Raw genomic sequence first — 22,360 nt, 5'->3', positions numbered from 1 at the left:
ATACAATCGGTTAGAAGGTGCAAGGCCATAATGAGGCAGATTTAATTTTGCAGCCGTTAGTTCTTGTTTTCTGCTAAGTCTAACAATGAGTTCGTAAACAGTCCATTTCTCATGGACCATCATCCCAACTGTCATTCAGCCTCTCCTCCCTGTCACACATCTCCCTTTTATTTCTGCTGCTCAGCTGTTTTCTTGCAGCAGAACCTGCTTAATATTCTAATTATTCCCAGTTCTGGAGAGAAATCAAACTTCAAGCATTAACTTTGGAAATATAACCAGAAAATGCTGGAAAGCTTCAGCAGGTCCAGCAGAATAATTTGATTTGATTTTTGATTTTAAACTTTGGATTTTTGTTTACAGATGTTATCTGTCTTGTTGAGGATTTCCAGCTTTTTATTTCCGATGTGCAGCATGTACAGAGCAGTAAAATGCTGACAATCTGCTCTGTGATTTTTCCTGGAGAGTCAGATGATCCAGGATTTATCTCACCCTATGTCTACTCCCTTTAAACTGGGACTCTGTTCCCTGCTGCCTTTAAACCCATTGGGACCCTGTCTCCTGTTCCTTTTAACCATACCGAGACTCCCTTTGCTGCATTCTTTAAATTCACTGGAACCCCCTTTTGAATCACCGAGAGCCCTTTCCCGTCCCCTTTAAACTCATCAACACTCATTTCCCACTCCCTTTAAGCATACTGCTCCCCTTAAACCCACTGGGGCCCCAGCTCCCACTCCCTTTAGACCTACTGGGGACCCCGTGTCCAGCTTCCTTTTGAACCCACTGGAACTCTATCTCCTGCTCCCCTTAAACCCACTCCCTTTAAACCCACCAGACCCCATCTCCCACTTCTCTTAAACCTACTGGGCCTCATTTCATATTCCCCTTAAACCTACCGGAACCCTGTTCCCAACTTCCCTTAAACCTGAAGGAACCCTGTCTCCCACTCCCTTTAAACCCAATGAGACCTGATTTTTGGTTCCTGTGAAACCCACTGGGCCACCCCACCCTCCCCCCGGTCTCTTGCTCCCTGTAATCTCACAGTAGTGCTGTGTCCCATAATCCTTTACATCACCGGACACACGGTTGCTGTGTTCCCTTTAAACTCACTAGGACCCCATTTCAAACATTTCTTCCTCTCCTCTTTAAACCCCACATTTATTTCCAACTCCTCTCCCCCCCGGTCATTCAGTCTTCATACCCTCCGGAGCAGAGAATTCCAGAGATTCCCCTCCCTCTGTAAGAAGTGCCTACACACCACAGTTTTAAATGTGCACTGTAATTTTGGAACTCTCCCCTAGATTGAGGTGTGTCCACTGGGAGAATATTAACATCCAGCTATCACTCTCAGGATCTTACAACATCAGACCCTTCAACTCAGCACATCTTTGACAATCATAAGATTAGCTTGTATTCCTTATTGAAGGAATGGTATCCTACAGGAAAGATGTGGAAGTTTTGGGGAGGATGTGGCCTGCATTGAAGTCTATTAGCTATAAGAAGAGAATGTGGAGCATAGAACAGTACAGGGCTTCAGGCCCACGATGTTGTGCCTACACTTTAACCTACTTCCCTCCCACAGAGGCCTCCATTTTTCTATCCTCTATATACCTATCTAAGATTCTCTTAAATGTCCCTAATGTATCTGCCTCTCCCTGGCAGCACATTCCACACACGTACCATTACTTGTGTGAAAAACCTGCCTATAACATCCCACCACTTTCTTCCAATCACTTTAAAATTAGCCCACTCCCTTAACCATTTCTACACTGGGAAAAGTCTCTGACTGTCCCTTCTTAAGTTGGCAAAAGATTCCTTTCTCTGGATTGTTGGTGGCTGAGAGGAGACCTGATAAGGATCTATAAAACTAAGAGAGGCATAGATAGTGTATGCAGTCAGTCTTTTCCCCAGTGTGGAAATGTCAAATACTACAGGGTGTAGGATAAAGTGAGGGAGGTAACTGTGTAGTAGCGTGGACCAGGTTTCATTCCCCTAAAGACTACGGGCAAACTCAACAGTGAATTGCATATTATCTTTTATAGGATTGTTTTTATATTTATATTTTTGCATTTTGTTTTACTTATTGAGTTTTTTATGCTGCCTCATATCCAGAGTAACACACATGCATGTACTGAAGAATGGCAATAAGCAATCTTGAATAAGGGACCAAATCTGTACATTCTAGTTCTGGTGTGAGCTCAGTACAACTGTTGCAAACTTTTCCAAATTCTAACCCTCTTCACATCACCCTCTGGACTATAATCTCATTAGAGGAAGGATGTCAAGCTTTCGACAGGGTGCAGAGGAGGTTAGTTGAGATATTGCCTGGATTAGAGGGCATGCTATAACAAGAGGCTGGACAAACTTGGATTGTTTTGTGTGGAGCAACGGAGGCTGAAAGGAGATCTGATGGAGGTTTATAAGATTCTGAGAGGCATAGATAGAGCAGAAAGACAGTATCTTTTCCCCAATGTTGAAGTATCTAATACTAGAGGATGTGCTTTTAAAGTGAGAGGGGGTAATTCCAAAGGAGATGTGAGGGGCAAGTTTTTTACACAGAGCGGTGGCTTCCTGCGATGTTCTGCCTGGGATGGTGGTAGAGGCAAAAACATTAGAGACTTCTGGAGACGTTTAGATAGGCACATGAATATGAGGGAAATGGAACGATATGGACCTTGTGTAGATAGAGGGGATTAGTTTAGTTGGCCATTTGATTTCTAATCTGATTGGTTCAGCACAACATTGTGGGCTGAAGGGCCTGTTCCTGTGTTATACTATGTTATAATAAAGATTAATGTTCCATTTGCCTTTCTAGCCTGGTGGTTGCATATTGGCCTGCTTGTTTTTGTGACTTGCGGGTGGGAGCAGTGAGGTCCCTCTGTTCACCTGCAGGGCTTCTCCACTTTGATAACAATTAAACTTTATATTCTTTGTTTTTTCCCCATAAGAAATTCCTTTCATCCTCCTTCTTCAAACAAATGTTTGGTTGTGTTGATTTTCTCTCTCTCTTCAGCTCCATGTGTGCGGATAAGAGCCCTTAAGTGTCTGGGGAGCGTTTGATGGTGCAGGGTAGTGTTTATGAATATTCTGTTGTGATGCTGATGCAGTGAGGAGTCGCACACTAGGTGGCAGTCAGTCACTGGTGTGGCCAAGTTCTCCTGAGGCTCTCCAGTGTAACAACCAGCAGTGATTAAAAATACCTATTAAAAAGTGATTTGCTACATTGTGGGATCAGAAGGTCATACGATGAAGATTGAATGAAATGGGCCTGTACTCTTTAGGGGAATGAAAGCTGATCTCATTGAAATGTATGAGACCTTGGAGGGATTGACAGAGCCAATCTTGAAAGACAGTTTCCTTTGGCCGCACAGTCCTTAACTGGGGGTTAGATGAAGCATTTGCCTTTCAGAGGTTTGTGGATCAGAATATCTCTCTGCCCCATGGGTGTGCAGGTACAATGCTAAAATACACTCAGTGGCCTCTATTCTGTACCTACTTTACAAAATAAAGTTGCCACTGAGTGTCTGTCATGGCTTTTGCTGCTGTAGCCCATGCACTTCAAGTTTCAACGTGTTGTGCATTCACAGATGCTCTTCTGCAAACACCACTGTTGAAACCTGTGGTTATTTGAGTTACTGTCACCTTCCTGTCAGCTTGAACCAGTCTGGCCATTTTCCTCTGCCTCTCTCATTAACAAGGCATTTTTGCCCCTCTCATTAACAAGGCATTTTTGCTGCACAGAATTGCCACTCACTGGATGTTCTTTGTTTCTCGCACCATTCTTTGTAAACTCTAGAGATTGCTGTGCGTGAAAATCCCAAGAGATCTACAGTTTCTGAGATCCTCAAGCAGCTCTGTCTGGCATCAAAAATCATTCCATGATCAAAGTCACTTAGAGCACATTTATTCCCCATTCTGATGTTTGGTCATAACAATAACTAAACCTCTTGGCCATGTCTGCATTAAGTTGCTGTCACACGATTGACTGATTAGGTATTTTTATTAATGAGCAGGTGTAGAGATGTACCTAATAAAGTGGCCACCTAGTGCATGTAGAATTATAGATACTAAGGCAGCATCAAGGGACAGGAGACCGGACGGGTAAATGTAGTCAAGGCAGATTATCCCACTGGGGAGGACCTGGAGTTAAAGAGACTAGATGGATAAATGTAGTTGAGGCTGATTATCCCACTGGGGATACGAAAATGGACAGATAAATGTAGTTGAATCAGATTATCCCACTGAGGGAAGGAATGGGGATACGAGACTGGATGGATAAATGTAGTTGAGGCAGATTATCCTACTGGGGAAGAATTGGGGATTTGAGACTAGATGGGTAAATGTAGTTGAATCAGATTATCCCACTGAGGAAGAAGTGGAGATACGAAACCAGAGAGTTAAATGTAGTCGAATCAGATTATCCCACTGAGTGACAGTGCGGACAAGTAATCTTATTATTATTAATGCCCGAAGAAAAGTGCACAGTTCTTTTATGTTGACCTGAAGAATTAACAGGATCTGTGATGAAAGGGTTCGAAAGGTGGCGTCAGTTGTCAATGTGGAGCTTTGTCTGTGACGCTCTGGTGTCAGATCTGATTATGCATTTTTTTAAAAAGAGAAAGTAGATGATATTTTCATGGAGGATACAATGAGAGTCACCTTGCTTTGGCCGGGTGGTATTCATGTCCTGTTCCATGGGACTGGTGTCCCTGGACTGAAGGAGCCAAAGGGGTGACCTTGTACAGGTCATGGTAGCATAATATTCCTCCCACATTCCAAAGACCTATGGGTCAGTAGCTTGCCTATTTACATGGGTGACATAGAACCACTGGGTTGGAAGAGCCTGTTACTGTGCAGTATCTCAAAATACACAAAAAAATAAAATCAGATAGGGTGAAAGGTCACATTAATTTCAGCATATCGAAAATGTGGCTGAGTGGAGCCACCACAACAACCTCTCACTCAATGTCAGCAAGACCAAGGAGCTGGTTACTGACTTCAGGAGGAGGAAACCAGAGTCCATGAGCCAGTCTTCATCAGGGAATCAGTGTTATCAGTGTTAAACTCAGTGTTATCACTTCAGAGAACCTCTTCTGGGCCCAGCATGCAAGTGCCATAATGGAGAAAGTACCTCTACTTAGAGCTTACAGGGATTCAGCATGACATCCGAAACTTTGACAAAATTAATATAGATGTGTGGTGGAGAGAATATTGACCTGGTATGGAAACACCAACGCCCTTGAGCAGAAAATCCTACAAAAAGTAGTGGATATAGCACCGTCCATCACAGGTAAAACCCTCCCAACCATTGAGCACGTCTACGCAGGGCATTGTTGCAGGAAAGCAGCATCCATCATCAGGGACCCCCACCACACAGATCATGTACTCTTTCTCACTGCTGCCATCAGGAATGAGGTACAGGAGCTTCAGGACTCACCACCAGGTTCAGGAACCGTTATTATCCCTTAACCATCAGGCTCCTGAACCAGAGGTAGTAACTTCAACAACTTCACTCACCCAACACCGAACTGTTCCCACAACCTGTCCCACAAAGACTCTTCATCTCATGGTCTGGATCTTCATTGGTTATTTATATTTTTTTTGTGTTTGCACAGTTTGTCATCTTTCGCACATTGGTTGTTTGTCCGTCCATTGGGTGCGTTTTTCATTGATTCTATTGTGTTTCTCGGATTAACTATGAATGCGCACAAGAAATATGGTGACATATTTGTGCTTTGATAATAAGTTTACTTTGAACTTTCTCAGTGCTGGGAAGTCTAAAAGTAGAAGGCATAGCTTTAAAGTGAGGGGGAGGGAAAGATTTAAAAGCAACTTGAGGTGCAACCTTTTCACCCAGGGAGGAGTGGGACGAGCTGTCAGAGAAGGTATGATTATAATGCTTTAAAGACATACTGACATGTACATGGATAGGAAAGGTTTAGAAGAATATGGGCCCAGGACATTGCTGAGGGTCCCTACCACCCATTCCACAATCTCTTTGACCCACTACCATCAGGAAGGAGGTACAGGAGCCAGGACAGGACTGCCAGACTGGTAACAGCTTCTTTCCTCAGGCTGTGAGATCAATGAGTACCCTGCCAGCACCGAGGCCTCGTCATTAGGACAGCAAGCTGTTCGTGCCTGTGCTGCACACTACATGTATTTCAAACTAATTTTTATTCATTTGTTTATGGTAATATTTTGGTTTATGTGCTGTGTGTGATATATGTTTTGTGGGTGCACTGTGGTCTGGAGGAAAGTTGTTTCATTTGGTTCTATAGATGTACAGTCAAATGAACTTGAAATGCAGGCAAATAGGCCGAGCTGAGCCAGACAACTTGGTCGGCATGGACCATTTGGGCTGAATAGCCTATTCCCATGTTGTGTGGCTCTGTGTGATGTTCTCTAACACTTTTGTGTTTCCCACAGATGCCTGCAGACATGAGACGCCTGGTGGACAGCACTCACCTTGTGTCCCCCACAGAGTCATTGATCCTGTTGTGCGGAGGGATGGACCGCACATGCAAGGAGAAGAAACTGGAGGAGATTGTCGTGGTGAACATGTCTAGATGTTACCTGATCAACTTGGGTGACCTGACCCGCTGCCAGGCTCTGATGATCTGCATTCTGCCTGGGAATTACATCACCAAAATCGATGCTCTCTCATACTGTCCAAATTTAATCAAGTTGGATCTCCATGGCAACCACGTAAGTGAAGAAGGATGTGTGAGCTGAGTGTAACCGAGTGGTCTAGTTGGAGCGCTGAATGCTGACAATCAGAGTGCTGAATGTTTGATGTTCACATCAGCAATCCAGCAACCACCAATCTACAGAGAGACGGAGTCTCGATGCGTTCCATGTGAACCGGGGCTGTCGAGCCTCATTACGTTCTCTCCTCGTCCCAAAGTGCTTGATCAGCAGCGTACTTTACTGCTTTCTGCAGGCTGTCACTCTGGAGCGACCAGGAGGGCGAGTCTGTCCCAGACACTGCGGTATCTGCAAGCTGGAAACCCAGCTTTCCAGACTTCCGCCCAGCTATACCTGGGATGTGCTAAATGGAGATGATTGCCTGAAAAGCCCTGCTGGGCAACACAATCAATAAATCCAGCAGTTCAACATAAATTTATTATCAAAGTACACATATGTCATCATATACAATCCTGAGATTTCCTTTCTTGTGGGCATTTACAGTAAATACAAAGAAGCACAATAGAATTAATGAAAGACGGACAAACAGCCAATGTACAAAGGACAACAAACTGAAAACACAAAAGGAGAAAATAAAAAAAAATAAGCAATAAATATTGAGAATGGGAGATGAAGAGTCCTTGAAAGTGAGTCCTTAGATTGTGAGAACAGCTTAGTGTTGAGGTGAATGAAGTTATCCCTGCTGGTTCAGGAGGTAATTACTGTTCCTGAACCTGGTGCTGTGGGCCAGTTCCTGCATTCATTTAGGTTGCTGTTTATCTTTTATCCAAGCACCACTTTGTGGCAATAACCCCACTTCATCTCATATGGACAATGTTTAAAAAATCTTTAAAACTTTGCCTTAAGAGATGCGATCACTTGATTAAAGTGTGATATTCTCCTTGGAGATTGTCCATCAGTGGGTTCCGACGTGGCTGTAGAGGCTGATCCAGGATGTTAAGTTGGATTCCCTTAATGGAGAACACCAGTGTATGACTTTGTTTAACTTGGGGAGTCTGGTGCACAGGTAGCCATCACACCGTCTTTGACAGATCGGGGTCAGGGTTCAGGAGTGTAGAATGCAAGGACTTTACTATTGCAGCCTTCCTCCGCCTTCTCTGCTGTTGTGATGTGTCATCATCTTTCACTAGCTCCACTGTTGAGGTTTTGGTTGGATCTCTCTATCTGGAACCTCTCCCTTAAACTTACTGCGATGGGTGAGCCTACCAGGAGCTGAGCTCTAGTCAGCATCACTCTTGGGATCTCGGGCATTTATCCCAGCACCATTTTGTGGCAATAATCTTACTTCCCCTGGTAAGGCTAACATCCAAATATCTTTAAAGCTTTGCCTTTTTAAGGCAATGATTTGGATGATGTTAATTGATGGCTTTGTGGTCAGGTTTGTGGGTGACATGAGCGTGAGTTGAAGGGAAGGTGGTGTTGATGAACCGGGGAATAGCTGTTTGTCAGAGGTTCGGTGTGCAGCCTGTCTCGTGGATTGATACTTATGGTTGTGAGGGGTTCAGTGAGCTGATGGGTCTGTTTATGTGTTGTGTCATACGATGCTTCTCTGAGGATCGTCACCTTGTGGTGGAAAGCCTTATGAAATCCCGAGATTGAAGCTCATCTCCTGGTAGGGGCATCCATGGGGGTAAGGTCAAGGAGGAGGTTGAAGACAAAGAGCAATCCAAACCAAGACCTCAACAGTGGAGCTGATGGAAGATGATGATGATGCATCACAAGGTGGAGGAAGGCTGCAGCAGTGAAGGATCCCCAGCTGTCTTCCATTCCCTGCCACGAGATCTGACCGTCATCTGTCAAGGACCTTGTGGTGGCTCCCTGTGCGTCAGCCTCCCCATGGTAAAAAACGTCACGCACAGCTGTTCTACATTAAGGGAATAACCCCTTTGGAGAACATCATACTTGACTCGAGTGATTGCACTGTATGACTACCTTGTGGCAACCTGCTCTCAGCTGAGTTTCTTTCTCTGCAGTGCTGCATGTGGTTAAAATACAATCTTGCATCACATTGGAGTTAATGCCTTTACAGCCCTTTGGGGGCTCTCTCCAACCAGTCCCAGTCCTCTACCTTTCCCTAGAGAATAGACACTAACAAGCTGAAGAATCTCCTGTGCTCAGGCCACAAGACATAGAAGCAGATTTAGGCCATTCGGCCTATCAAATCTGCACTGCTATTGTATCGTGGCTGACTTATTATCCCTCCCAGTAACCCTTGACACCCTGATTAATCAAGAATCTATCAATTTCCACTTAAAATATACCCTATGACTTGGCCTCTATGGTCATCTGTGGCAATGAATACCTCCTTATTTCTATTCTAGAGAAGCCCTCTGGTCCTAGACTCCCCCACTATAGGAAATATTCTCTCCACATGCACTCTGTCTAAGCCATTCAATATTTGATAGGTTTCAATGAGCTCCGTCCTCCACTAGTTTCTAAACTCCAGTGAATATAAGTCACGAGCCATCAAACACTCCTCATATGTTAACCATTTTATTCCCAGCATCATTCTTGTGAACCTCCGCTGGACCCTCTCCAATGCTACCACACCCTTTCTTCAATAAGGGGCCCATAATTGCTCACAATACTCTTGAGTTCGGTCTGAACAATTTGTACCAATAACATTGTCTCTGTTTCTGTTGTTAGATCACTGAGCTTCCAGGTGAGAGCTTTTGGTCAGATATGAGGTGTCTGCAAGTTCTCTACCTGCACAACAACATCATTGGTGACGCGAATGACATTGAAGCCCTGTGTGCCTGCCCACGGCTTACCGTTCTGACCTTGTCCGACACCCCCGTGAGCCTCTTGCCAAACTATCGACACTTCATCGTCAACAACATCTGGTCTCTCAAAGCTCTGGACAACTTTGTCATTGCCGATGAGGAAGTCATGGAGGATTGGCCAAGAAATGAGAGATTCAAAGCTTTAAATCCTGAGTTTCTTCTTGAAGTTCCTGCAGTTTCCCAGGTTGGTGCCATTGTCTGGTATTGAGAGGAAAAAGTGCTTCAGTTTCCCCAGAGATCAGACAGAAGAGCAGAAATAAATTGCTGGAAATAGGCTGAGAATCCATCAGGATTGAAAGGGGAAGGATGGATTGCAGTTTCCAATGGGAAACTCTTTGTTATAATTATTCATTCACAGGCTACGTGAAATATTACTGCAGTCCTTCTGTTGAAGGTGCACGCATACTGCTGTCGGATTTGTAGATGGATCAAATTAAACTCAAGCTCCAGTTTGTTGTCATCTACACAAGTCCATGTCTGTACAGAAGCACTGGAAAACTGACCTGCAGCAGCATCACAGGCAGAGTGTCAGATAGGCAGCCTTCACGAGAAAAACATCGACATAAATTACACACAATTGTTGCTAAGATAGTAATAAAAATGTAATGATAATAAATACAATTGGAACAATAATAGTGTTGGCATGGTAGCATTGTGGTTAGCGTAACGCTTTACAGTGCCAGTGATAGGAAGATTGGGGGTTCATTTCTCGCCATTGTCTGTACGTTCTCCCACAAACGTTGGGAAAGCGTACAATGGGTTCTCTTTCTTCCCCCCCCTCCACCCACGTTCCAAAGACATACAGGTTAGAGTTAGTAAGTTAAGAGCATATTATGTTGGTGCTGGAAGCACGGTGACACTTGTGGGCTGCCATCAGCATAACCCTGGGCTGTGTTTGTAACCCAAACAATGCATTTCACTGGGTGTTTTGTTGGATCATAGTTTCTATGGTGTTACAACAAATAAAGTTAATCTTTAGCTAAGTCCATTTTAGTGCAAAGCGGGAGTAGACAGAATTGGCTGAAACCCAGACCCTTTAACCCACTAAATAGACAGATTATTATCTGAATGGTGGCCGATTAGGAAAAGGGGAGGTGCAACGAGACCTGGGTGTCATTACAAACCAGTCATTGAAAGCGAGCATGCAGGTACAGCAGGCGGTGAAAAAGGCAAATGGTATGCTGGCATTCATAGCAAGAGGATTCGAGTACAGGAGCAGGGAGGTGCTACTGCAGTTGTACAAGGCCTTGGTGAGACCACACCTGGAGTATTGTGTGCAGTTTTGGTCCCCTAATCTGAGGAAAGACATTCTTGCCATAGAGGGAGTACAAAGAAGTTTCACCAGATTGATTCCTGGGATGGCAGGACTTTCATATGATGAAAGACTGGATCGACTAGGCTTATACTCATTGGAATTTAGAAGATTGAGGGGGGATCTTATTGAAACATATAAAATCCTGAAGGGATTGGACAGGCTAGATGCAGGAAGATTGTTCCCAATGTTCGGGAAATCCAGAACGAGGGGTCACAGTTTGAGGATAAAGGGGAAGCCTTTTAGGACCAAGATTAGGAAAACTTCTTCACACAGAGAGTGGTGAATCTGTGGAATTCTCTGCCACAGGAAACAGTTGAGGCCAGTTCATTGGCTATATTTAAGAGGGAGTTAGATATGGCCCTTGTGGCTAGAGGGATCAGGGGCTATGGGGGGAAGGCTGGTACAAGGTTCTGAGTTGGATGATCAGCCATGATCATACTGAATGGCGGTGCAGGCTCGAAGGGCCAAATGGCCTACTCCTGCACCTATTTTCTATGTTTCTATGAATCCAAGCTGACCTATTTACACTAATAGGTTGTGCATGGCCTCTGTTTTGCAACGATGAGGTCACTCTCAGGGTGGGGTACCAAGTCCATCTAGGTAGCCTCCTACATAGTGGCATGAACATCAATTTCTCCTTCTACTAACTTTTTTCCCTCTCCCTTCTCTCTTTTTCTACTCCCTACTTTGCCTCTTACCTCTTCTCCTCATCTGCCTGTCACTTCCCTTCATTCCCTTCCCTTCATTCCCTTTATCCCAAGGTCAGCTCTCCTGTTCTATCAGATTCCTTCTTCTCCAACCCTTTACTTAGGTCACAACTGTGTTGGATGAGCATCACCTTGTATTCCGTCTGGGTAGTCTCCAACCTGATGGCGTGAACATTGATTTCTCCAACTTCTGGTAATTGCTCTCCCCTCTCCTTCACCATTCCCCATTCCTGTTTTCTTCTCTCATCTTATCTCTTTATCTTCCCATCACTTCCCTCTGTTGCTCTTCCCCCTTCCCTTTCTTCCATGGTCTTTGGTCCTCTCATATCAGATTCCCCATTCTCCAGCCCTTAATCTCTTTCTCCAATCAACTTCCCAGCTCTTTATTTCACCCCTGCCCTAGTTTCACCTATCACCTACCACCTTGTATTTCCCCCTCCCCACCTCCTTACTCTGACTAATCTTCCTTTCCAGTCCTGACGAAGTGTCTCGGCCCAAAACATCGATTGTACTCTTTTCCACAGATGCTGCCTGGCCGGCTGAGTTCCTCCAGCATTTTGTTGCTTTGGATTTCCAGCATCTCCATCATCGTGTGTGTGCCTTTACTTTTTCCACCCATCACCTCCCAGCTCTTACTTCATCTCCCCACTTATGACCTTTCAGTTTGTGCTCCTTTCTCTCCCCTACCACCTTATTCTGGCATCTTCACCCTGCTTCCTTTTTGTCCGCATGGAGGGTCTCGGCCTGAAACATCAGCTGTTTGTTCATTGCTGCCTGACCAGCTGAATCCCTCCAGCATTCTGTGTGTGTTGCTCTGGGCTTCCAGCACCTGCAGGATCTCTTGTGATCACTATTACACTAATCCTACCCTATCCTCCCCACATCCCCATACATCTTCCCCAGCATCCACCACTCACCCACACTCGGGGGCAATGTACAGTGACCAATTAACTGTCCTGATCTGTTTCCAGGGATTTGTTTTAATAAAACTCTGCTCTGCCTTCATCCTGGGACCAGATGCAAGTCGAGTTTCTCAAGAACTGAGTGTTCAGACCCAGACTGTCGTCTTTAGCCTTCCGTCTCAATGTGTTTAATACACATCTCAGTGAGCTACAGTCTGAGTCTGAGGTGTAAACTTCTCAGAATTCACTGCACTGAGGGACTGAGGGGCGACTGCATCAATTTAAAGAAGTGAAATTAGGACAAAAAGCAGTACAGTGCAGGGACAGGCCCTTTGGCCCATCAGGACTGTACTGACCATGATGCTAGATTAAACCATGTCCCTGCATGTGCCCATCTGAGAGGTTCTTAAAAGCCACCATTGTGCCTGTGTCCACCATCTCACTTGCAGTCTTTTCAACCACTTGCCACTCTGGCAAAAAAAATAACCCCACACATCTCCCTTAAACTTTGTCCGCTTACACTTTAGATCAAAACATTTTAGGAACAGCTTCTGCCCCTCCACTGCTGCACCCTTTCTAAAGCTTCTATATCCTTCTGGTGATGAAGCTGCCTGAACTGAAGGCATACAGTGCATTGGCCTTCATCAACCATGGGACTGAGTTTAGGAGCTGAGAGATAATGTTGCAGCTATATAGGACTCTGGTCAGACCCCACGGAGTACTGTGCTCACTTCTTGTTGCCTCATTGCAGGAAGGATGTGGAAACCATACAAAGGGTGCAGAGGAGATTTACAAGGATGTTGCCTGGATTGGGGAGCATGCCCTATGAGAATAGGTTGCGTGAACTCGGCCTTTTCTCCTTGGAGTGACGGAGGATGAGAGGTGACCTGATAGAGATATATAAGATGATGAGAGGCATTGATTGTGTGGATAGTCAGGGGCTTTTTCCCAGGGCTGAAATGGTTGCCACAAGAGGACACAGGTCTAAGGTGCTGGGGAGTAGGTACAGAGGAGACGTCAGGGTAAGTTTTTTACGCAGAGTGGTGAGTGTGTGGAATGGGCTGCCGGCAACGGTGGTGGAGGCGGATATGATAGGGTCTTTTAAGAGACTTTTAGATAGGAACATGGAGCTTAATAAAATAGAGGGCTATGGGTAAGCCTAGTAATTTCTAAGGTAGGGACATGTTCGGCACAGCTTTGTGGGTGAAAGGGCCTGTATTGTGCTGTAGGTTTTCTATGTTTCTATGTTTTAGTACTGTATTCCAGATGTGGCCTGACCAGAGTTTTATACAGTGCCACGGTAGCACAACACTATTACAACTCAGAGCAAACACCAGGAACTCTGCAGGTGCTGGAAATTCAAGCAACACACATCAAAGTTGCTGGTGAACGCAGCAGGCCAGGCAGCATCTCTAGGAAGAGGTACAGCCGACGTTTCAGGTCAGGACCCTTCGTCAGGACTAACTCAGGTTGTCTGAGTTCAGAGTTCAATTCTGGTGTCCTCTGTAAGGAGTCTAAGGTGTTAGCCTACAGAATGCACTCCAGTCCAAAGACGTGGTGATTAGTAGGTTAATTGGTCATTATAAATTGTCCCGTGAATAGGCTATAGTTAACTTGGGAGTTGCTGGGGTGACGTGCCCATTGTGCCAGAAGGGCTTGTTCTGTGCCGTATCTCTAAATAAATCAGATGACTTCCTAATTCCTTTAGGTACTCAGTGCCCGACCGATAAAGGCAAGCATGCAGGTTAAAATATTGCGGAACACCTTTGCAGTACAGCACCTTTCACAGTTGTGTTGCCACTTTCCGGGAGCTATGGATTTTCACCCCCCCCCCCCCCCCCAGGATCTCTCTGTACATCAGAGTAAAACAGAATAGCAAGGGAAATTCTTAAAAGTGGCGTGGCAGGCAATGGCCACTCTAACTGGCCGTCCTTTGAGAATGGTGATGAGGTCTCTTCCTGAACCACTTCACATAAACTGCTTTACAGATGACCCATTTCCCCATAGAAACCCACCCATTAAAATCCACCTTTCCTTAAAGCCACCTACCTCAGCCTGCTATTGGATTAGTCTGGATGATTATTGTTATTGTCTTTGCAGTTTAACAATTAATTACCTGCTTCTATCTTTTTATAACTGTCTGTATGCATGTAACTATTTAGTATGTTTTCTAGTGGCCACGGTGTGTATATTGAATTGATGAGTGTGTCCCCTAGTGGTCACAGAATGTAAATGCAGTTGTTCAGTGTGTCCCCTAGTAGTCACAGTATGTAAATGCAGTTACACAAGGAATTTTGCAGATGCTGTCCTGACGAAGGGTCTCGGCCCGAAACATCGACTGTACCTCTTCCTAGAGATGCTGCCTGGCCTGCTGTGTTCACCTGTGTTCACCAGCGGCTTTGATGTGTGTTGCTTGTATATGCAGCTGTTCAGTGTGTCCCCAAGTGGTCACAGTATATAAATGCAGTTGTTCAGTGTGTCCCCTATGGTCACAGTATGTAAATGCAGTTGTTCAGTGTGTCCCCAAGTGGTCACAGTATATAAATGCAGTTGTTCAGGGTGCCCCCTAATGGTCACAGTATGTAAATGCAGTTGTTCAGTGTGTCTCCAAGTGGTCACAGTATATAAATGCAGTTGTTCAGGGTGCCCCCTAATGGTCACAGTATGTAAATGCAGTTGTTCAGTGTGTCCCTTAGTGGTCACAGTATGTAAATGCAGTTGTTCAGTGTGTCCCCTAGTGGTCACAGTTTGTAAATGCAGTTGTTCAGTGTGTCCCCTAGTGGTCACAGTATGTAAATGCAGTTGTTCAGTGTGTCCCCTAGTGGTCACAGTTTGTAAATGCAGTTGTACAGTGTGTCCCCTAGTGGTCACAGTATGTAAATGCAGTTGTTCAGTGTGTCCCCTAGTGGTCACAGTATGTAAATGCAGTTGTTCAGTGTGTCCCCTAGTGGTCACAGTATGTAAATGCAGTTGTTCAGTGTGTCCCCTAGTGGTTATAGTTCTTCGTATCATTCTGGAAGCTTTTTGGTATTACATTATTTGAATACAGGCTATCTGATTGGTTAACTCTTGTAAATTTGACAAATGCTTCTCAAGCTCTGAATACATCATCAGTGATGCAATCACTTGGTAACCTTGTCTTGTTTTCGTCAGGTGGGGTGTCGTGTTTAAAAGTTAGCAAGTCATGTTGAGCTGTGTCAAACTGAGGTTATGGCACATTAGAGTATTGTGTATAATTCTCATTGCCCCATTACAGAAAGGATGTCGGCACTTTAGAGAGGGTTCAGAAGTAGCTTACTTGGATGTTGCCTGGATTACAGAGCATTAGCTGCAAAGGCAGATTGGAGAACTTCATTGGAGGCAGAAGAGAGGTCTATTTGGTTATGAGGGACATAGAGTAGAGAGCCAGAGTCTTTTTTCTCATGGTGGAAACGTCAAATACTGAAGGGTGTAGAGGGTGAAATTTAATGACTTATGAGGCAAATTTTTTTTCTACACAGAGATTGATGGGGTCTAACATGTACTGCCAGGGGAGATGGTGGAGACAGATATGACGACAATGTTTAGAGGCATTTAGGCAGACAAATGGACATGGAGGGATGTGGACCCTATACAAGCAAATTATATTCTTTTAAATTGCCACTGACTTTGACACAGATTTCATGGATCGAAGGGCCAGTTTCTGTGTCGCATTGTTATATGTTCTATGTTAAAGGCTGGTGCATTTTGTGGCAGTCTTCCCAGCCTTTACCCATTAACCTGCTTCAGTTCCATCTCATCCAATCATTCCTGTACAGAAGTTTAAGTTTATTCTCATCCGACTGTACATATATATAACCAAACGATATAAAGTTCCTCTGGATCACGGTCCACCCATACACAGCTCATAAAACAAAATTCTGAGGTCTCCGTCGGTTAAGCTCAACCATGGATGGTGTGTCCTAGCTGTCATGTGCAAGCCTGGGCAGTGCAATATGGAGAGCAAGCTGTTGCCCATGTAGCAAGCTCCCCCATCCACACATCTGATGAACCCAAAGGAATGGCCGAGACTGATACAGTTTGGCACCCACAGCATCACATGAGCAGCCAGTCAGTCTTGAAGAAAACTTAGGGACTACAGCTCCACGGCTGACAAGCCCCATCTGCCCGTAGGAACTGGATTTAAGGTGCCAGTAGAGCACCTTTGCCCCCTCTCTTGTCAGTAGAAATGGTTCCATTGGGCTTAGTAGCTAAACTACACATGAAGGCTGGGAGATGGACTTGGCTGCCAGAGGCTATTTGTGTCGCACACCATGGGAGCATTTAAAAAATAGTGGGAGTTTCTCCCCACGACCATGCCCAGCTATGGCAATCTTAAGGAATCATAAAACAAAATATTACCATAATTAAGTAAATAATATATAATTCAAAATGCACACAGTGCACAGCACAGATAAACAGTTTGCTGTCCTAGATACGAAGCTTGTGGTGTCACAGCCTGAGGGATGAAACAGTTACCCAGTCTGGCAGTCCCAGTCCTGATGTTCCTGCAGCTCCTTCCTGTTGGTAGTGGGATGGGTGGTAGGGCTCCTCAACAATGCTTTCGACCCTTTGTATACAACACTCCCTGTAAATGTTATAAATGGAAGAGGGAAACCCCAGTGATCCTCTTGGTGGTTTGTACTATCGCTTGGCCTCTTGACTGTTGGTAACTTGCAGAGCATTCTCATTGCTCCTATTCACTGAATGTTTGCTTGTACTCTGTAAATCTCATTTCCCTCTGATTTCCCATCCAGTTGATTTTCCAGGTACTTCACTGACTGTTCGACAAACCTCACAGGCAGGCAGTTTCCACATCAGCATTGCTTACACATTTTCATTCTCCTCGCTAGTTCTCTTTGAGAATGTGATGGTGAATTAACATTCTAGTAAGAAAGTGGCTTGGTAGGACCGTAACACATGGGCACAAATTTGGGCTATTTGACCCATTGAGTCTGCTCCACCATTCTATCTTGCTCCATAACATGGACTGTTTTTTATTTCCATCAATCCCTCCAGACCTGCTGAATTGCTCCAGCATTTTGTTTGTGTGCTCTGGATTTCCAGCATCTGCAGAGTCTTTTGTGTCTATGGAATTAAGCCATTGAGTTTCTCCAGCTCCTTGTGTGTCTGTTTAACTGGTTGGTTAATGGATTTTATTTCACATTTATTTAGTTAATTGAATTTAAATGCTCCTTTTGCTGGGTGGGAATCAGATTCATGAGTTGAGGTTATTAGTTGAAGGTCTAACTACTACAGCACATGAACCATTAAGATGTAGTGTGATCAGATTCACAGGTTGAGGCTATTGGTCCAGGGTCTGACTACAGCAGTACTAGAACCATTAAGATGTAGTGTGAAAGGCTGTTTATCTTTCTGACACTTTGCCACAATACACTTCCATAAAGCAAAGTTATGACTAGTTATATTGGTTTTATTCTTTTCCTGACTGTCATTTGTTCCTTTAAATTTCTTTTGCTGTTTACAACCTCATTTGTGTTACACCTTTCAATGTATTTATTGCATAGCGAAGTTGTCACTGTGGTGTGAGGGAGGGGGAATGTTGGGGAGAGTCTGTCACAGGGAAGTTGTCACAGTGGTGTGAGGGTGGGGGAAATGTTGGGGAGAGTCTGTCACGGGGAAGTTGTCACAGTGGTGTGAGGGTGGGGGAGTGTTGGGGAGAGTGTGTCACAGGGAAGTTGTCACAGTGGTGTGAGGGTGGGGGAATGTTGGGGAGAGTGTGTCACGGGGAAGTTGTCACAGTGGTGTGAGGGTGGGGGAGTGTTGGGGAGAGTGTGTCACAGGGAAGTTGTCACAGTGGTGTGAGGCTGGGGAAGTGTTGGGGAGAGTGTGTCACGGGGAAGTTGTCACAGTGGTGTGAGGGTGGGGGAATGTTGGGGAGAGTCTGTCACAGGGAAGTTAGAACCATAGAAACTACAGCACAGAAACAGGCCCTTTGGCCCTTCTTGGCTGTGCCGAACCATTTTCTGCCTAGTCCCACTGACCTGCGCATGGACCATATCCCTCCATACACCTCCCATCCATGTATCTGTCCAATTTATTCTTAAATGTTAAAAAAGAACCCGCATTTACCACCTCGTCTGGCAGCTCATTCCATACTCCCACCACCCTCTGTGTGAAGAAGCCCCCCCTAATGTTCCCTTTAAACTTTTCCCCCCTCACCCTTAACCCATGTCCTCTGGTTTTTTTTCTCCCCTTGCCTCAGTGGAAAAAGCCTGCTTGCATTCACTCTATCTATACCCATGGTAATCTTATATACCTCTATCAAATCTCCCCTCATTCTTCTACGCTCCAGGGAATAAAGTCCTAACCTATTCAACCTTTCTCTGTAACTGAGTTTCTCAAGTCCTGGCAAAATCCTTGTAAACCTTCTCTGCACCCTTTCAACCTTATTTATATCCTTCCTGTAATTTGGTGACCAAAACTGAACACAATACTCCAGATTCGACCTCACCAATGCCTTATACAACCTCATCATAACATACCAGCTCTTATACTCAATACTTCGATTAATAAAGGCCAATGTACCAAAAGCTCTCTTTACGACACCTTTAGGGAATTTTGTATCTGTATTCCCAGATTCCTCTGTTCCACTGCACTCCTCAGTGCCTTACCATTAACCCTGTATGTTCTACGTTGGTTTGTCCTTCCAACGTGCAATACCTCACACTTATCAGTATTAAGCTCCATCTGCCATTTTTCAGCCCATTTTTCCAGCTGGTCCAAGTCTCTCTGCAGGCTCTGAAAACCTTCCTCACTATCTACTACACCTCCAATCTTTGTATCATCAGCAAACTTGCTGATCCAATTTACCACATTATCATCCAGATCATTGATATAGATGACAAATAACAATGGACCCAGCACTGATCCCTGTGGCACACCACTAGTCACAGGCCTCCACTCAGAGAAGCAATTCTCTACCACCACTCTCTGGCTTCTTCCATCGAGCCAATGTCTAATCCAATTTACCACCTCTCCATGTGTACCTAGCGACTGAATTTTCCTAACTAACCTCCCACGCAGGACCTTGTCAAAGGCCTTACTGAAGTCCATGTAGACAATATCCACTGCCATCCCTTCATCCACTTTCCTGGTAACCTCCTCGAAAAACTCCAACAGATTGGTCAAACATGACCTACCAAGCACAAAGCCATGTTGACTCTCCCTAATATGCCCCTGTCTATCCAAATGCTTGTAGATTCTGTCTCTTAGTACTCCCTCCAATAACTTACCTACTACTGACGTTAAACTCACCGGCCTATAATTTTCCAGATTACTTTTCGATCCTTTTTTAAACAACGGAACAACATGAGCCACTCTCCAATCCTCCGGCACTTCACCCGTAGACAGCGACATTTTAAATATTTCAGCCAGGGCCCCCGCAATTTCAACACTAGTCTCCTTCAAGGTCCGAGGGAACACTTTGTCAGGTCGTAGGGATTTATCCACTTTAATTTTCCTCAAGACAGCAAGCACCTCCTCCTTTTCAATCTGTACAGTTTCCATGGTCTCAGTACTTGATTCCCTCAATTCCATAGATTTCATGCCAGCTTCCTTAGTAAATACAGACGCAAAAAACCTATTTAAGATCTCCCCCATTTCCTTTGGTTCCGCACAAAGCCGACCACTCTGATCTTCAAGAGGACCAATTTTATCCCTTACAATCCTTTTACTCTTAATATACTTGTAAAAGCTCTTTGGATTATCCTTCACTTTGACTGCCAAGGCAACCTCATGTCTTCTTTTTGCACTCCTGATTTCTTTCTTAAGTATTTTCTTGCACTTCTTATACTCCTCAAGCACCTGATTTACCCCCTGTTTTCTATACATTTCATACAACTCCCTCTTCTTCTTTACCAGAGTTGCAATATCCCTTGAGAACCAAGGTTCCTTATTCCTATTCAATTTGCCTTTAATCCCGACAGGAACATACAAACTCTGCACTCTCAAAATTTCCCCTTTGAAGGCTTCCCACCTACCAATCACATCTTTGCCAGAGAACAACCTGTCCCAATCCACGCTTTTTAGATCCTTTCTCATTTCTTCAAATTTGGCCTTCTTCCAGTTCAGAACCTCAACCCTAGGACCAGATCTATCCTTGTCCATGATCAAATTGAAACTAATGGTGTTATGATCACTGGAACCAAAGTGCTCCCCTACACAGACTTCCGTCACTAGCCCTAATTCGTTTCCTAACAGGAGATCCAATATTGCATCCCCTCTAGTTGGTCCCTCTATATACTGATTTAGAAAACTTGCCTGAACACATTTTACAAACTCTAAACCATCTAGACCCCTAACAGTATGGGAGTCCCAATCGATGTATGGAAAATTAAAATCCCCTACCACCACAACTTTATGTTTCCTGCAGTTGCCTGCTACCTCTCTGCAGATTTGCTCTTCCAAGTCTTGTTGACTATTGGGTGGTCTGTAATACAATCCCACTAATGTGGCCATACCTTTCCTGTTTTTCAGCTCCACCCATAAGGACTCAGTAGACAACCCCTCTAATCTGTCCTGCCTGAGCACTGCTGTAATAATTTCCCTAACAAGCAATGCTACTCTCCCACCTTTCATTCCTCTGCCTCGATCACATCTGAAACATCGGAACCCCGGAAGCTGCCAGTCCTGCCCCTCCTGTAGCTAAGTTTCACTAACTGCTACAACATCATAATTCCACGTGTCAATCCACGCCCTCAACTAATCCGCCTTCCCCGCAATACTCCTAGCATTGAAATATATACACCTCAGAAGATTTTTACCACCACTCACAACCTTTCTATCAGCGGATTTGCTTAAACTTTCAATATCATTTATTTTTACCCCAGCTACACTGGTTCCCATCCCCCTGCAAATCTAGTTTAAAGCCTCCCCAATAGCACTAACAAACCTCCCTGAAAGGATATTGGTCCCCCTGTGGTTCAAGTGTAACCCGTCTCTCTTGTACAGGTCCCACCTGCCCCAGAAGAGGTCCCAATGATCCTGAAATCTGAAACCCTGCCCCCTACACCAGTTCCTCAGCCACTTGTTCATCCTCCAGAGCATCCTATTCCTACCCTCACTGGCACCTAGCACAGGTAGCAATCCTGAGATTACCACCCTTGAGGGTGGTGAGGGTGGGGGAATGTTGGGGAGAGTCTGTCACAGGGAAATTGTCACAGTGGTGTGAGGGAGGGGGAATGTTGGGGAGAGTCTGTCACAGGGAAGTTGTCACAGTGGTGTGAGGGTGGGGGAATGTTGGGGAGAGTCTGTCACAGGGAATTTGTCACAGTGGTGTGAGGGTGGGAGAGTGTTGGGGAGAGTCTGTCACGGGGAAGTTGTCACAGTGGTGTGAGGGTGGGGGAGTGTTGGGAAGAGTGTGTCACGGGGAAGTTGTCACAGCGGTGTGAGAGTGGGGGAATGTTGGGGAGAGTCTGTCACGGAAGTTGTCACTGTGGTGTGAGGGTGGGGGAATGTTGGGGAGAGTGTGTCACAGGGAAGTTGTCACAGTGGTGTGAGAGTGGGGGAGTGTTGGGGAGAGTCTGTCACAGGGAAGTTGTCACAGTGGTGTGAGGGTGGGGGAAATGTTGGGGAGAGTCTGTCACAGGGAAGTTGTCACAGTGGTGTGATGGTGGGGGAATGTTGGGGAGAGTGTGTCACAGGGAAGTTGTCACAGTGGTGTGATGGTGGGGGAATGTTGGGGAGAGTCTGTCACAGGGAAGTTGTCACAGTGGTGTGAGGGTGGGGGAATGTTGGGGAGAGTCTGTCACAGGGAAGTTGTCACAGTGGTGTGATGGTGGGGGAATGTTGGGGAGAGTCTGTCACGGGGAAGTTGTCACAGTGGTGTGAGGGAGGGGGAGTGTTGGAGAGAGTCTGTGTCACGGGGAAGTTGTCACAGTGGTGTGAGGGTGGGGGAATGTTGGGGAG

At 45.1% G+C, this 22,360-nt stretch overlaps 1 protein-coding gene across 4 annotated transcripts in view; it reads left to right on the top strand.

Annotated features, from left to right (window-relative positions):
• Positions 1–22,360, top strand: part of LOC140205712 (uncharacterized) — a 101,835-nt gene that overhangs the window by 12,109 nt on the left and 67,366 nt on the right. For all 4 annotated transcript variants that reach the window (XM_072273248.1, XM_072273247.1, XM_072273246.1 and 1 more), the window contains exons 2-3: positions 6,427–6,705; positions 9,352–9,672. In XM_072273248.1, coding sequence (XP_072129349.1) covers positions 6,427–6,705; positions 9,352–9,672 — 600 coding nt within the window. The remainder of the gene's footprint in view (positions 1–6,426; positions 6,706–9,351; positions 9,673–22,360) is intronic.

This window comes from Mobula birostris, chromosome 12, assembly GCF_030028105.1.
Source record: "Mobula birostris isolate sMobBir1 chromosome 12, sMobBir1.hap1, whole genome shotgun sequence".
Classification (NCBI taxonomy): domain Eukaryota; kingdom Metazoa; phylum Chordata; class Chondrichthyes; order Myliobatiformes; family Myliobatidae; genus Mobula; species Mobula birostris.
The sequence above is the reverse complement of the archived record's forward strand: the minus strand, read 5'-3'. Positions and strand labels throughout refer to the sequence as shown.